Below are 16488 nucleotides of genomic sequence, written 5' to 3' on the forward strand. Positions count from 1 at the left end.
AGGAAGGGAATTAAGTAACTTCTCTGACACCTCAGATGTTCCAGCCTATCCTCATAATAATAACTTCAAATATAGGCAAGTTCTCACTTGATGTGAGCTACTGAGGGAACTGAGCAAGTTGACTGCCGTTGCATGTTGTATGCAGAAGCAGACTGGCGTATATAAATGGATATTCTCTTCAAATAGAAGAGAACATCTTGAACAGCAAGTATTCTAACATCAGGGCACTTTCTCTTTGTATTTTGTGACCGGTATTGGAGTTTTGCCCTTGCAATCACATAGTACAAACCTAAAACTTTTCTTCTCCATTTATAGTCTTGATAACAGCAAATATTTTAACATTATAGCTATACATGAAGAATAATAAATCTGTGCTTAGGACAGTTACCCCAATTCCATTAGAACAGTTAAACTACAGTTATTCTAAACAAACTATCCAACACAGTTATTTGGAAAGGATAACTTTATGTGTATTATCATCATTTGTTTAAACAGTCATAAAGCAGATCATACAAAATTCTTTTCACATACTTCTAGCATCATCATAGCACAAATTAAAGGTCAAACAAATTTAACATCTATTCATGTCATAGTCCTTAAGTATAATTTTAACCAAGTCATTAATGTGCATTACTATTTAAAGGTAAATGCCCATTTACACAGGAAAACAGAAGAGGACTGTATTCTGAAAGTGGAATGCAGGCAGTGCTAAAATCTACAAAGCATTCTGAAGGTAGAGCAGGGATGGAGGTAGTCATCTTCACTTTTTCTCTGGATGTTCACGTTTTGCCCATTCCTCAAAGCCACCAGGAAAGTGCTGAACTCTGGAAGTTTGCAGAAGAGAGAATGTTAATGAAGACTCTTCTTCATAAAGGTATGTAAAAGGACACGAAAAAGAAAAAATAGAGAAAAAAGCATATAGAAATTCTCTGAAATCAAATACACTACATTGTGCAACCAGCCAGAGAGAGTACAAGGAATGTCAAACACTGTCTGCATCCAAGTGGTGTATTCTGTAATCCATTTCTTCCAAATGACACAATGCTGGAGATCAAATACCACGCAAGTAGAAACAGATAGAAACAGTTTGCTGCCTTTTTTTCCAAGGAAAAAAAAAAAAAAAGAAACAACTCAGTGTAGTGAGAGATTTGCATGACATTATACCCAGTACTTCAGATGTTATGAAGGTCTTTAATTCCTTGCACACTTACAAGCTACATATGCCTGACATATGCCTGTGAAAAACTGGCCTCAAAAAAACAAAAACCCACCATGAAAAACAATACTGACTCCTTCAATATGAAAAATGGGTGATAAAGTATATTTTGCACTTATTTAAAACAATGTGTTTATAAAACAAGGGCACAGTCCCCTACTTTTGACTAGAATTGGCAGGAATATTCCAATTCTTGATTTGCAGTTTAGTAAAAACCTATTTCTGAAATTCTACCCACAGTCTTCAATTCAGCAAAGCACCTTCTGTCATGGGCATAACAATTCTACCAACCCAATGTTGCTCTCTCTTGCTTTCGTGCTATCAATCTTGCTGTCTTTTTAGCTAGTTCCTTCAATATTTTATACCTAGCAAACAATGCACTGCTTTACTGAAAGCAAAGGCTTATTTTATCATTGGTGAACTGTACAGGTGAAACTGCAGTTCTACACACAGTGTGGTTTCATAAACTATTTAATATAATTTAAGATTGTACTTCTACAAATATGAGCCTCTTCTACCTTTCCAATCATCATCCTGCACGTCAGAACTAGCGTTTATGAAGCTGTACAAGCAACATCTCGGCAAGGGAGACATAAGAGGTTGAAGAACCCTTCAGCATCAGCGTGGTCTTGCAGCATATGGCATCACCTGCAGCATATAAGCAGAGTTGCTGTGTGGTCGCTTTACAGGACATCTCACTTTCCCATAACACCAGACGGCATCTTTCAAGGTTCAGTGGAGACATAAGGAGGTACTGTTTATAAGTTGTCTAACTCTAATATTAATCTCTTTGTTCATATTCCACATTAAAGTTTTTATCCATACCCGTAAGAAGCTAAGAGAGAGTTCTAGTTTACATACTGGGGGAACTTGTATTAATTCCACCCTTACACATGGAAGCCACACACTTACCTGCTGAAACCCAAGGACGTGGCAAAATTCAGTGCTTGTTTACTTCTTGATCCTGCAAAGCAGGAGAAAACCACATGGTCTGACTTGGCAGGCATCTTCTGATTGTACAGCTCCCTGAAGTCGGTTGGGTCCATTTGCAGAGCTTCCACTAATTCCTTCACTGTGAAATAAATAAATAAATACTCGCATGCAAGCTTACATTTTAAGGTTTCAAATTCCTTTGGGAAGAAATAAAAGGAAGTTTAGTCTCCCAGGGTATTGGATACCGTTTAGCACAGCTCCTCCTTGCAAGGCACCACCCCTTGTCCACACACCGGACCACCACCACCCGAGCAACAAGAGCAAACATTGCTGGGTAGCATCACGAACAGCTTACGCGGTATGTTGATGGAGGCCGGGATCTTCCCGTCTCTGTCAACCTCCCACCTCTCCCGCACATCTATGTGGACGACGCTGGATTTTTTCAGCTCTTTCAGCTCCTCGTAGGACACGCCGCGCTCCGCCTCGGCGCAGAGGCGGCGGGAGCTGCCACCGACCGCCCTGGGCTCTGCAAGAGAGGCGCAGCCTGTGAGCCCCGCGCTCCCTTCCTCCCCTAGGGACGGCCACCGCCGGGAACAAAGCTCCCCCGGGGACTCCCCGGTATCCCCCCGCCTCACCGGGCACTGCCGGCCGCCCCCAGCGGCTGCCGCTGGCCGCCCTCAGGACCCGCAGGGCCCGGTGCCCGCACCAGCCGCCCGCCGCCATCCGCCCGCCCCCCGCACGCAAAATGGCGGCGGCGCGGCCCTGCCCCGCCTCGGGGCGCCCTGCCCGGGGGAGCCCCGCCGTGCCCGGCCCAGCCCTGTCAGAGCCGGCCTGGGACCTCGTCCCCAGCTCCAAGGGCTCCTGGTGGGTTGCAGCCGTCGTTCCGGAGAGGAGAAATGGGGCCTTTCGATGTGCTTTACATTCCCTCGACGTGCCTTCAGCCTCTAGTACAGCGTGCTTGCTACGTGCTGGCGATGCCAGTCTAAAAGTGACCATGCTGATCCTCTCCTGCCATAACCACATTTTGAGGACTCCATCGTCAAATCTTCACTAATGAGAGTTTTCTTTCTCAAAAGGAGAACAAAAATACTTCCCGGTGCCGGAAAGTGTGACAAATCGGAGCTGGCACGTATAGCTGGTTCACTAGCTGCCCTTCTGCCAGCCTCTCCATATGGCCTCTGTGACAGACATTTGCGAACTGTCTCTTTGAAGCAGTATATCTATATATGAGTCGAAGTTTTGTGTGTTTTCCATTTGTAACAAGATACGGGTAGACTGAATACCTCCTCTTCTGAGTTATCTTTTACTACATACTTTACCTGTTATAAGATAACAACCAAAACTTCTGTCCATTTACTAAATGTACTGCTGTGAGGAATTTAAACATGAGCTGTGGTGTGTCACAATGCTTTTCACATGAAATGTATATTCATATGGGGTCCTATTTTTATAAATTAATTTATGGCTTTAATTTGACCCTGCTTCACACACACATACACACAGTGAACACACTAGCTTGTTAGCAAAAATAGGAACAATTCATAAGGCGTCTTTTGCAAGGTTTGGTTAATTCAGCAGGCAATGACTGAATAAACAGGAGAGAGAATGATGAGCAGCAATATTCCAGTGAACAATCCTTGCTACGGTATCACATAAATCACTGTTGCTAATAACTCTTGCCCATCTTTTCTCCTGAAGCAGCACATTCTATTTTTCTTTCAACTATGGGCTATTGCCATTTAGCCTCTTTTCAGCCTCTTCTCAGCAGCTTTCCTCATTTCACCTTTTGGGTCTATCTTAATTTCTGCAGACTCCCACACTCATACCTGGTGGCTTCATTTGCCAGCTGACTGTTCAGTCACATTTACCCTTGCATGTTCTGTATCATCATCTTCTCATATGACTTGAAGTCACCATCATAGGCAAGGTTCACAGACCTAGGCTTTCACCAAGTGTCACTTCCTTTCTGATTTTTCTGTTACTGTACTTCTGACTATCATATTTTTACTTTTTTTTTTTTTTTTCCCCAACCAAACTGTCAGCCTTCCCATACACTGGTACTTCTCTTTCCCACAGCATCCTTCATGATGCTTTACATATCCCAGTTTTCCCAACATGTTGGAAGTCTGTACATACATACTTCTGTCCTCACCCTGCACAGGATTCAGTCCACTTCTTTGGGGAAACTTCCTCATCTTTTCCACGTCCTTTGCTTGCCTTCCGTCTCTGTCAGTGTCCTGATATTCTTCTGTCTGCTCCATATATTCTCTCTTGCACTCAGTAAATATATTCCCCTTTACATTACACACTGTTGCTCTATGTTCAGCTTCCCTTCCTTCTTTCTTTAATCTTTTACTTTTTTTATTGCTCTTGCAGTGCAAGAAATCTTTAACCCGTCCCATGAAGACGAGGAAGAACCTCCTTCTTGATCCAGTTTGTTTCCCTGTTATTGCTCCATATTCTTCTCCCTTTTCACATTCAATGAACTTGGTGTTCACAATTAAGGCCTGGTGCTCATCTGTTACATGGCCTGCAGTCTGCCTCCTGATCCTTGTGCTCAGTTGTCACTGCTGTCATCAAAGTGCCTAAAGAATTCCTCCTACCTAAATCAAACCCTGCTTGGTCTGTCAACCTCTTTCAACAATACTGTTCTTGATAACTTGTCTTTGCTCAGGCCTATGGCTTCCATGTGGCTCCCTGAGCATTCCTAAAACCTGTTTGTTGGTAGATCCACCACAGGCTCTCCACCCTTGTTTTCTGTGAAGTCCCACAGTAATACTCCCCTTCCCCCCTTTTTTTTCTTCTCCATGCCATGCTCTAGGTGGCCCTGTGAGAAACTAAGTTGTGTTTCTGCAGTAAAGAACTAATTCTCTGACAGCTGGGTAGTCATAACAAGGAGAAATGCTAAGTAGTTAAGTGGACAGTAGCAGAAGGCCTCACTGATTGAAAATAAGGTAGGAGCTTGAGAAAAACAGGATGAGCAGTGCGGGAACAGTACAACAAAGATCAAAAGTTCTCAAAACATAAGAAAAGAAAAAAAAAGGGGGGGAGAAATAAGAAACTAAACTGTTGAAGGAAAAAAAATTGTACATATATGGTATAGAGGAGCGCAGAGCGCAGAGTAGCTTGTGAACCTGTAGTACTCAGCCAATGAGGAAACGGGAGGTGATGAGGTGTCGGGTAATAGGGAATAAAAGGTTATGATTTGTTTTACTAAAATGTGCTCTTAGTTGGCACGATGCCTGCTATTGCAATTGCGAATAAAATAGCTTCACGGAAGATCCCGTCTGAAGAAAATTATTAGAGATTTTTCTCACAGCCCTGCTTGGGCTGGGGGGTTGGACTAGATGTCCTCGGGAAGTCCCTTCCAGCCCAAGCACTCTGTGATAAGGGCATTCTGATACAATCAAACTTCAGACTCGCCTCCTGTCCAAACAAAGGTGCCCCCCGTGATGCCCGGACACATTTTGGGGTTTAGCCTTTAGACCTTCAGCCTTGCACACCCACGGCTCGGCCTGGGACGTGCCAGGGGCACACCGCCCGGGCACGACCCTCGGTGCCCGCGTAACGCCCCCATCCCCGGCCACCAGAGTAGCCCCTTCTTCCCCACATCCCCCAAGCTGCCTGCCCCGGGCCCCCTCCCTTCCCTGCCTCCCCCCCCGCCGCCCCGGCCCGGCCCCCTGGTCCCGGGCGAGGCCGGGGGCGGGCCGCGCCGGGCGGAGCGGCGGGGAGCGGCGCGGCGGGGCCCTGGCTGCGGCCCAGCTTCCTCCGCCGCTCGCTGCCGCCGCTCCCTGCCTGCGCGCCCCGCCGCCGCTCCGTGAGTGCGGGCCGAGCGCGGGGGGGAGGCCGGGGCCGGGGTTGGGGCCGGGACCGGGGCCGGGGTTGGGATTGGGACTGGGGTTGGGGCCGGCTGCGCTGCGGAGCTCGGGGCTCGGAGCCCGGCAGCGCCCGGCCGGGCCGAGCCCCGCGACATGGCGGCGGCAGCAGCAGGCCGGGGCCGGCCGGGGGGCTCGGGGGGAGCCCGGGGCTCGCTGCCAGCCCCGGGGGCCGAGCGGGCGGTGCAGTGCCCGCCGGGGGAGGCTCCGCGGAGCGCCCCGCTGAGGGCTGGGACGGGCCCGGCGGCCCCGCAGCCGGCACGGCGGGGCCCGGCAGCGCGGCAGGTGCCAGCCCGGGGCCGCCTGCGACCTCCGAGCCTCCTGCGGCGTGAGGCGGCGGCCGGAGAGCGGGGACGGGTCCCTGGTACTCGGGTTTGGCTTCCCAGGGAGGGAAAGAGAGCGTGGGGCTGAGATCTGGTGTTATGGACCCGCAGCGCTGTGCTTCGGTTCGCCATGCGTGGGTTTGTGTAGGGCTCCAGCTCCTGCTGTCTGAGTGCTTCTAGGGTTTCAGCCGGCTCGTGCTGTGGATCCGCTGCTACTCACGCAGTTAAACAAGATACATGCGGGGCTGCCTGTTAAAGGCGGAAGCAGGAGAATAAAGATGTCAGGAAAGCAGAAGCAGGTGGCGGTAACTTCAGGCGTCTTGCTGCATGATGTCTGTGGCTACAGGTGTCTCCGAATTCCTTCAAACAACTCTTTTATACGGGAATACTCATGTTTTAAAGGCTTCCTTCCCATCTCATTTTCACGTTTTATATAGAGGTACAGTAGCGGCTCACACATGTGCCAGGTTGGCAGCAGTTTTACAAGGCGTATCCTACTCTGCAGCTTACTACGGTTGTAAATATTTTGTCAGATTTCTTCATGAAATATTGAAGAAGTGGTATTCTGTAGTTTTGTTTCCGCCAAACCGACAGAAATACAGCTGGCGTCTCCCAGGTTCTGCTGTGAACATCAGTCGTAGATCAAGGACAAGTTGTTCTACTTTAGACATGTCATCAAAACAAACTGGGGCAATTTGTGCCTGGGAAGATGATAGAATGAAATTCTTTGCTCTCGGCGGCAAGACTTTGAGTTTCAAAAAGCCCAGGCTAGTTTTGTCATAGTCCTTTGGTTTTATCGATTTTACCACCATTAATTAGTTAACTCCTGCAGCTTCCAAAGTAGATGGAAGGCTTTGCAGAGTCTTCGTCTACCTGGGATCTGCTCTGATTCAGACCTTTAGGTGTGGGACTACATGGGTCTCTGGCACTGAGACTCTCAGCTTAAGTATTATCTTGGGTGGGCTTCAGTCTGCTATCTCAAGCAGTGTGCTACAACCACAGTTCCTTTTCATTACTTGCTATTGATTATTTATTAAAAAAAAATAAATTGGAATTCACAGACATTTCTTTCCAGTTCATCCTTTGCTGATACTGCCTTTTGTTTTCCCTTATGATATCCCGAACCACTCTTTTCCAAGTTTTTGTCCTATGGCTCTCCTGCCAGGGTGCTGTGAGTTCAGTCCATTTTCCAGCTGTTTTGGTTGTTACTCCCTCAAATTTTCGGTGGTGACAGCACTCTGCATCACTGTTCATGCCACGTGACTGCTTACTCCGTCAGCTCCATCAGCCAACTGCCTTTTCACACACGAAGTCTTCATTTGCAGGCCAACACCATTACTTACAAGCTATGGCTCTTTTTATGGTATCTATTTCACTTTTTCACGGATATCTGCGAATGTGTGGGAAAATCCATGTTAGACCATGAACGCATCAGCCCATATGTTTTTCCCTCTTGGTCTATTCATGTTTTTGACAATATGTTTAAAGTAGGATAGAGAACATAACCAAAAATTGGATTTGCTTTGTGAGTTGGATATTGAGAGGAATCCTTGAATTTTTCCATAAGACACTAACAAAACCTTTGCTATAAAGTGCCAGCCAAAATATGTCATCAAAGAACTACTCCTTTATCCACTCAATCCTTGTGTTTACTTTAGTCGTAAAGCCAGCTACAGGCTCTTTCTGTTCCTGTTTCTGGGCACATCTGGTTTCTGTTCATCATTAGAAGTAGTTTTTGTGTGGCGAGTGGGTTGCAGTAGCAAAAACAAAGAGGATTGTGTAGGATGCAGACATGAACACTAACAGACCGTGCGTAGCATGGGCAGATGAATAAAAAATGATTAATGAAAGTACATAATGCTGTGGGATGTTTAATCTCACTTGGAAAGTTGTATCCAGTAGTCAGACATCTCTGTCTCACTTCTCGTGCAAAAAGTACGTGAGTGTCTCACCCTTCTGGGGCTGCAATACGATGTCAGGGCTGGCGTTTGAGCTCTAGTGATGGTGCAGGATGTGTGATGTGCCTTTGGGCTAGGAAATCTCGGAGATGACACTTTCAGAATTTCAGATGACATTTTCCAGGGGAAGAAGTGTGGCTGCCACTACCAGTCAGGAGTTCTGGTCCTTTTACTGCTCCAGCAGGCAGCGAGGGCTTGTTTGCCGCAAAGGTTTTGGTGGCCGTCAGAGCGCGGAGCGCCCCGGCCCACTGATTGATGACACTGCCCAGTTGCTGACCATGATGGATGCGGTTCTTGCTGGGATCGGATGACATTTGATCTAGTAGCGAGCAAGCCAAAATGCCACAGGTAATGCTCTGAACAGACATCCAAAATATATCAACTTGCAACTCGCATCAAAACATGTGGCAGTTCTGCAGTGGTCACAGAGGATCTGGCATTTCTGACCTGTGCGAGTCTCGTCTCTCTCTACTTTCACAGTTAGAAGGAAGCTCATAAAGCCGCATCACAAATATGCTACAGAGCATCTTGACCTTTTAACTTAATCTGCACATCTTTTCTGTTCAACAGCCCTGTGTTTCGGTGGTAGTCTGCTCTTGGCAGCTGTACAGTTCTGTTAGGATACATGAAAGCCCTGTGCTAATTTTTGGAATGCTACATTCAGTGTTCTCTATTGCTTTTCCTGTCCAATGCAATTTTATTTTTTCTTCGTTAGCGACATAAAATTGTGTAATTTTAATTGGGAAATTTGACTACAAATGGTAAGGCAGCTGGAACTTAGCATACCCCAGCTGAAAAGAGGTAAAGGTAAATATATTTGCCCCAGCTCCTTTCAATTCAGATGCCCACTGATGAAATAATTAACACTACTGGTTTCACAGTTAATGACCAGTCCTATTGGGAGAGTCTTTCCCATATCCAAAGTAGTACCTGGAGGCCATCTGGAGACCCATGTAGCTTTATTTCATAGGGTAAGCATGCTTAGATAAGCTAATGGTTATGATGCCATTTTTATCTTACCATTTGCATTCTGGTAATGCAAATATAATCCTCCCAGTTAATCATGAATCAGGAAAAATGTTGTGATAAGTATTATACAGATAAGAGCAAAAATACGGCTCTTGCCTGAAAGAGCTGGCACCTTATTGTAATATTACAAGCAGCAAAGCTGTGGCATGGGGCAGCACAGTGAGGCTGCACGTTTTGCAGTTTAGCAGGTGAGCTGTGGGGGTTGTAGGAGGAGGGACTTAACCTCTGAGTCAGGTGTGCAAGGTGGGAATGGGTTTTGAGGGGTTCAGGCAGTGAAAGCTGTTTGCTTCTCCTCCTCTGTTGCAGGAGGATCCTGTGGAGAGGAAAGACCTGCTTATTTTTTTCCCCAAAAGAAAAGCAAATTCAGGTTCACTCCGGCCTTGTATCTTCTGTTGGTCCTAGCTCTACTGAGTTTCAGTAAGACATAAAACTTAAGAAATAACATTTATTTTAGGAACTGTATCCAACTCTTTGTAGTTTCTAAATGTGTACTTTACTAAGAGGGTGCATTTTTGTGTTAAATACAGTCTATTTCACACATACCTTACAGTAAAAATAGACGAGGTATGCCTTAGGTTTAAGTCAACAAATTTAGCACTGGCATCTTAGGTTGATTTTTGGTACTTTGACAAATTTGAAGCTTTTCAAATTAGGTAGGCAGATTGTTCTGCTGCTTTTGAAGTGTTTTGATCTTTCTAGAAAGCTGGAAATTAGCAGTTACAGTGAGGAGCTTCTGATCTTAATCAGCTTTTTGTAGGCAGGCTGCCATTAGGAGTCTTTTAAAAAGTAAGTGAACCAAGAATAGCAAGTGATGATGATTACAGTTCAAACTCTTGTATGCTGAGCTCAGAGAGTATGAACAAGTTTGGCAAATACTAGTTCTTAGTTTTGTATGAAACGATCGTTGAAATGGGAGAGATTCAGCTCTTTCTATTTATACTCTTTATTTTTTCCATGAAACTGAGTAATTTTTGTTTAAGATTTTTACTGCATGCTGAGTAGAGATCAGGGTGAAGGTAACATGCTGGCTGAACTCAGCTTTTTCTACCAAAACAATCTTAATTTATTTAAAAAAGTACTTTTTTTTTTTATAAATTTATCTATAAAAGTACTGTACTTGTTATTCCATCACAAAAAGAAATCAAAGAAATTCGAAGCAAGGGTTTACAGAGGCTTCTTCCTGCCCGTGTGTTCGGAGGAAGTCTTTCTCCTATAGTACGCTCCTCAGTTGATCACTGTAGCCATAAATTAGTCTTTGAATGTATTCAGGAAAAAAAAAAAAGGAAACCGGGGTTGAAAGAGATAAATCATGGGGATATTACCAAGGTGTTTAATCCTCAGTGTATCAAGTTCGTTTCGTATGAATTGTCTGTTCCCCTTCTGCCTGCTTGTCCTGAATGGGTTGCTCCTATGGCCAAAAGAAACCTAGAGTTTCTCTCTTAAATTTTTCTTAGCTATATTCTATGCTTTTTTTTTTGGCTCTATTTTTGTCCAGGGCTTTCATTTCAATAAACTATTAATATTTTATTTCACATAAATGAAACAGGTCTGAGATGTAATTTCTGAAGCACCTTACGTTTCCTCCTTGTTTTTCTCAGCTAAATGTAATAATCACACGGCTGGCATAAGCATTTTGAGTCTGAATTCATGGCCGTGATCTTAATCATCAAATTAAAATTCTGACTTGTAATGTTTTCTGTCCTTGAATGTGCTGGAAGAGGTCAAATAGTTCCATGTCTATACTACACTACCTGTGTCTTGGATGCTTGCTGGGCAGCTGCCGTGTTCTTGCTGCTTCATCCCACTGCTGTGCTTTTCAAAGTCAGGCACAAACCCTGGCTGGCAAGGTCCTTGATATTCTGTGACTTTTCTGAGAGCTCTCAGGTCAGTAAACATTGTCTGATGGATGCCTCTGTGTGTGTGTTTATGAAAATTGATTCATCTAATGGTCCATGTTATCTTCTGCTGTGCCTGCTCTTACTCAAAGACGACTGCAGAGTCTCTGGGTTGGTCAGTGGATTCCCAAGCCTGCAGTGTCAGTGCTTGGGTTTCCTGCCAGCGTTTGTTTCTAATGCCACGTTGATTAAATTCAGTTAGAAATGCCACGTTTCGGATTGTTCTTGGTACTAATTGACACTCAGCCTTCTCCACGTGTCCCCAAGGCTTGTAGAGAGCGGGTTCCAGCAGCGGGCTGCTCCTGCCCTGCTCCGATAGTGCCCGCTGGCCACGGGCTTTCAGAGGTGGAAAAGCCTTGCTTGCATTTCAGCTGGCTGGGGGCAAAAGCATTCTTTTGTAAAGTTATCTGAGATCTTGAACTGACTTTCATTTGGGTGAAAGCTGTGGCTTGGACAGCTTACATAATCTGTCCAAGTAGATAAAGGATTTTCGTGCTGAAGTGAACTGGTAGATCATTTACGTCAGTGCTGAATAACCTAAACACAGCTATGTTCCTTTAGGGAGGGCATTTTGCTGCCTTTGCTATTAACTCTTTACATAATATAACACAAAATCCTTAGTTTTCTAACAGCAGCTGTATCAGCCTTGCTGCCTCGTGGATGTCCTGATGAGTCTTGTGCTTGGTTAAGTGGCAGCGCAACAAGTGGTGATGTGAGGTTTCACGGGAAGCTTATGTGTATATATATCATGAGATCCCAAGGTAGAAATAAATATACTTTTGAAGTCGTTTGGATCTGAAGCACCTTGTACTGTTTCAGGGTTGCTGTGTTGTGTGGCTGTTAATGTACATCAAGGATTTGAAATGTTCTTGAATGTAAGTAGTCAAGAGATGAAATATTCAGATCTTCCTTACTGCTTGAGTGTGAAGTGCAAACCCACAAAGTCAACAGCCCTGAATTTAGCAGCGTTACTTACTTGAACGTCTAAGCATATGAAGCTTCATACTCTTAAGTACAGAAAACTCGGAAATCTATAATTTAAGAACCTGACTGTGTGTAGTGTACATTGATTGTGATGTAAATGTAGCATTTCACAAAAAAGCAGTGTGTTCTCAAAGGCTGAGGGACATGAAGCCACCAGTGCGAGGAAGCAGAGAGCAAACGTTTCTTTCTTACTCTGTGGGATCTTGGAATCTGGACTCTTCCACCGATGAGCTTTACAAATACAAAAAGGGGAAGAACACCAAAATCAAGATTTAAAAGCTTAGGTAGACAAACTTGATAATCTTTGACAAACTTATTTACTTGATCTATAGTAAGGGTATTTCTTTTGCAGTTCCCAAGTGTAGAATATTTCAAAGGTTTCTTACGCAGCAATGTGGTAGCACAGTTAAAAATGGTATCGGTGGGGCAGGTGACATTATTAACTTGTATGTGGTACGAGTATATGACTATCATATATTCATATGCTTTTGGAAAACAGAACATAATTTTTTTTTCCTATTTTTTTTTTCCTGAAGCACGTTGTTGAAACACATCCTGTAAACTAAGCCAGGGATGCTGTGATGCACAACTGTACTGATTCAGTGAATCCAGATTTGAATTTTGATTAAATGACAGTATGCTGAAAGCTCTGAAGTTTTTTTTATTCATTTTTAAGTGTACTGGAAAATATTTATAATTTAGTTCTGTTTCTCTTAGGACTCCTTTACTAATTTCCTATGAGAGCATTCATTTGTATGGGTTCTCTGATGTGTAATAGAGGAGTCAGCTCACACTGCGGTTTGTTCTTACTTGTAGCTGTGGACAGTTTCCCAAGAATCAAAAGTCTTCTGTATTTTCTTAAGCTGTCTGAATTTACTCAAAAGGTTTTAGGGAATGTGCATGTGTGAATGATCACAGAATCCTTTACCAAGATATGTTAGAGAAGTTCTTATTTTTATGAAGTTTTTCTTATCATGAAAGTTACCAGTAACCTACCAGAACCTAAGGCTGTAACTTTGTAGTAGTTTAAAATGACAGAAATAAAGTCAGTTGCAGTCTCCCAGATACTTACCACTGCTGCCCGGAAGAGTGTAGATACAGTTTATAATGTCATGTAATAAAACCGATCTTACGGCAATTCTTAGGAGTTCGTTCCTAATACATTTATATTTTTTTATTACAAGATAGGTGACATTAGTCAAAGTCTGAAACTGTGTTCATGAGATTTGAGTATGTGACTCGATCTTACGCTTCTAGAGTTTAAACTCAATAAACCTGGCAAAGGGATTAGACAGTAAAGCAAACTCTGTTTCTCCTTCCTAGTAAATAACAGATGCGGGTGAAAGATCCATCAAGAGCCAACCCTGAGAAAACAAAGAGAAGCAAAAGGCCTAACAGGCCACAGGATGAAGACTCTTCAGATGATATTGCAGGTAAATACATTTAAGTTTTTTTTTTTTTTGCCCTAAGGTTGAGGGCTAATAAAATCTACGTTGACTGATGAAAACCACATCTCAGTGGTACCAGGTAATACTTTTCCTGTTTGACGTTATAACAAAACATCCTCAATCAAGTCTTTCTGGCATGATAGGTTGTTACACTACTTGACTGCCTTGAAGGGCTTGGCAGCTGGTTGGTCTTCAGTGACAAGCTCTTCAGAGCACAGGGATGGTCCTTTCCAATGTGCAGAAGTTGAGGTGTGCATGGCAGGGAGCTGCTTGGCTGAGCAGGGAGCTTCTGACTAAGCTGAGGCAAAAAGGAAAGACAGAGAGGGCAGAAGTATGTTTGGACTGTCCTCAGAGGGGCTCCAATTATGTAGGAATGGGATTGGGTAAGCCAGCCTTGGAATTGAATCTGGTAGGGATGTGAAGGGAAAGAATGGCATGTTTGGGTACTGTGACACAAAATGAAGACTGAGGCAAGTATGAGCATGCAGCCTGAGGGGACGGGGCCTAGGGATAAGGGACTCAGGAAAAGACTGAACAACATTTTTTTTTTTTTTCCTCCCCTCTGTCTTTGTATGTAACATCTCGGTCCTCTTTAACATCTTCATCAATGATCTGGATGACGGCATTGAGTGCACCCTCAGTAAGTTTGCAGATGACACCAAGCTAGGTGCGTGTGTCGATCTGCTCGAGGGTAGGAAGGTTCTGCAGGAGGATCTGGATAGGCTGCACCGATGGGCTGAGGTCAACTGCATGAAGTTCAACAAGGCCAAGTGCCGGGTCCTGCACCTGGGGCGCAATAACCCCAAGAAGAGCTACAGGCTGGGAGAGGAATGGTTGGAGAGCTGCCAGGCAGAGAAGGACCTGGGAGTGATGGTGGACAGTCGGCTGAATATGAGCCAGCAGTGTGCTCAGGTGGCCAAGAAGGCCAACGGCATCCTGGCTTGTATCAGAAACAGTGTGACCAGCAGGGCTAGGGAGGTCATCGTCCCCCTGTACTCGGCTCTGGTGAGGCCGCACCTCGAGTACTGTGTTCAGTTTTGGGCCCCTCACTACAAGAAGGACATCAAGGTGCTTGAGCGGGTCCAGAGAAGGGCGACAAAGCTGGTGAGGGGCCTGGAGAGCAAGTCCTATGAGGAGCGGCTGAAGGAGCTGGGCTTGTTCAGCCTAGAGAAGAGGAGGCTCAGGGGTGACCTTATTGCTCTGTATAAGTACATTAAAGGAGGCTGTAGCGAGGTGGGGATTGGCCTGTTCTCCCATGTGCCTGGTGACAGGACGAGGGGGAATGGGCTAAAGTTACGCCAGGGGAGTTTTAGGTTAGATGTTAGGAAGAATTTCTTTACTGAAAGGGTTGTTAGGCACTGGAACGGGCTGCCCAGGGAGGTGGTGGAGTCACCATCCCTGGAAGTCTTCAAAAGACGTTTAGATGTAGAGCTTAGGGATATGGTTTAGTGGGTACTGTTAGTGTTAGGTTAGAGGTTGGACTCGATGATCTTGAGGTCTCTTCCAACCTAGAAATTCTGTGATTCTGTGTGATCTGCACACAGTCCTCCCTGGTGCCTGAGCTTAGTGGCAGACTCTGGATTTAAGCATTATCCAGAATAGAAGATGATTGAGAGCTGTTAAGCAAACTGGCCCGTGGGATCGCGTGGAATGTATCTGAAGGTGCTTAGAGAGCTGGGTGATGGTGTCATCATGAGGCTGTGCTCTTGTCATCTTCGTGATGACAAACTGGGGAGAGTGGCTGATACTCTGGAGGGTAGATCTGCCATTGAGAATGGCCTGGACCTGCTGGCAGAAACTTCACAGAGATCAACAAAAGCAAGTGGAGAACCCTGTATCTGGGCCAAAATAACTACATGCAATTACAGGGTGAGAAGCTGGAATGGCTTGAAAACAGGTTTGCAGAAAAGGCCCTGGAGGACGTAGTGCACAAGCTGAGTATAAGTAGGCAGTGTGGCTTGTGCCCATTGTATACAGGTATTTGGAAATATATAGTTTTTTTCAGATAGGAGTCAACTGCCTGTGTTGTTATGTGCAAAAACAGATTTATGCAGCGTTTCACTGTTGACAAAACCAAAACAGGGTCATTAATTTTGTACAATAGTAGCCCTATTAATAGTCCTAATACAAAGAATCTTATTTGTTTTAAAGAGGTGGTGGTTATTGACTGGAAAGGGTTTTTAATTGTAGGAAGACTGAAATAGATGCTGTATTAAGTTCAGTATATGGGGAGCAACTGGCTGATGTTCCCTAGTTTTGTTCTTCCCTAATGCTGACATGTTGAAGATTCTTCCTCTATAATGTACATGTGCTCCCTTTCACAACTATTATGTTTAATTGTGTTATGTTCTGTAGGCTTAACCTGCCAGCATGTGAGCCAAGCAGTGGATGTACATCATGTGAAGAGGGCGGTAGCTCAGAGCATTTGGTCAGTATGTTCAGAATGTCTGAAGGAGAGGCGGATGAGCGATGGTGAGCCCGTGGCCCCTTCAGACATATGGCTGTGCCTCAAGTGTGGCTCTCAGGTAAGTGTGTGTTCTAAATTTAGTGGTGGATAGGCCTTGATTTTCTAAAGGATATGACTGGTACAGATCCTGCCTGTGTGGCATCTCATTCCTTTCAGTGAAGCGGTATGACATAAGTGCTTAGTTGTGAGAATCTGTGCTTCAGCTTTAATAGAATGGGATGTGGAATTGTGTTCTTCTTGTTTGATTTTTGGCAGTATTTTGGGTTATTTTTATGCATTGTAGTGCAGTTCAGCATTGTAGGTAGTAGGTGATGGTTCCACCTTTTCTCTGTTCTTCCATCTCTTGCTACATATGGAAAA

General features: G+C 44.7%; 2 protein-coding genes across 9 annotated transcripts in view; one reads left to right on the forward strand and one right to left on the reverse strand.

The window, feature by feature from the left end:
* Positions 1 to 445: 445 nt before the first annotated feature.
* TSTD1 (thiosulfate sulfurtransferase like domain containing 1) lies at positions 446 to 5108 on the reverse strand. Of its 3 annotated transcripts, XR_011808457.1 has the most exons (5): positions 4290 to 5108; positions 2505 to 2675; positions 2129 to 2288; positions 1735 to 1864; positions 446 to 824 (listed from the first exon to the last, which is right to left on the reverse strand). XR_011808457.1 is itself a non-coding variant. In XM_072036166.1 (4 exons), exons 1-4 carry the CDS (start codon positions 4408 to 4410, stop codon positions 761 to 763), a joined length of 504 nt encoding a protein of 167 aa, XP_071892267.1. In that variant the 5' UTR covers positions 4411 to 4499; the 3' UTR covers positions 446 to 760. The 3 variants fall into 3 exon arrangements, 2 of the variants coding, with proteins under 2 accessions (XP_071892267.1, XP_027310598.3); XM_072036166.1 differs by lacking the exon at positions 1735 to 1864 and having other exon boundaries at positions 4302 to 4499; XM_027454797.3 differs by lacking the exons at positions 1735 to 1864; positions 4290 to 5108 and adding an exon at positions 2785 to 2927.
* A 702-nt stretch (positions 5109 to 5810) lies between these two features.
* Positions 5811 to 16488, forward strand: part of USP45 (ubiquitin specific peptidase 45) — a 55163-nt gene continuing 44485 nt past the window's right edge. For 4 of the 6 annotated variants that reach the window (XR_011808455.1, XR_011808456.1, XM_027454800.3 and 1 more), the window contains exons 1-3: positions 5812 to 5966; positions 13537 to 13646; positions 16017 to 16186. Coding sequence is in view for 4 of the 6 variants with exons in the window: in XM_027454800.3 (XP_027310601.3) it covers positions 13547 to 13646; positions 16017 to 16186 (270 nt within the window). In the remaining 2 variants the exon portion in view is untranslated. Of the gene's footprint in view, positions 5967 to 9257; positions 9277 to 13536; positions 13647 to 16016; positions 16187 to 16488 lie in introns of those variants that run through there. The other 2 variants (XM_072036164.1, XM_072036161.1) reach the window with 2 other exon arrangements.

The sequence above is a fragment of the Anas platyrhynchos genome, chromosome 3 (assembly GCF_047663525.1).
Source record: "Anas platyrhynchos isolate ZD024472 breed Pekin duck chromosome 3, IASCAAS_PekinDuck_T2T, whole genome shotgun sequence".
Taxonomy (NCBI): Eukaryota; Metazoa; Chordata; class Aves; order Anseriformes; family Anatidae; genus Anas; species Anas platyrhynchos.

What these genes read in the sequence shown, in the direction of transcription:
- TSTD1 (XM_072036166.1), bottom strand. Translation starts at nt 4,410, where the DNA reads ATGGAGCAGACAGAAGAATATCAGGACACTGACAGAGACGGAAGGCAA. An exon ending in TGGACTGAATCCTGTGCAGG is followed by an intron (nt 2,676 to 4,301) that starts GTGAGGACAGAA and finishes CCTCTCTTGCAG; the next exon opens with AGCCCAGGGCGGTCGGTGGC. An exon ending in ACGTCCTTGGGTTTCAGCAG is followed by an intron (nt 825 to 2,128) that starts GTAAGTGTGTGG and finishes GCAAACTTCCAG; the next exon opens with AGTTCAGCACTTTCCTGGTG.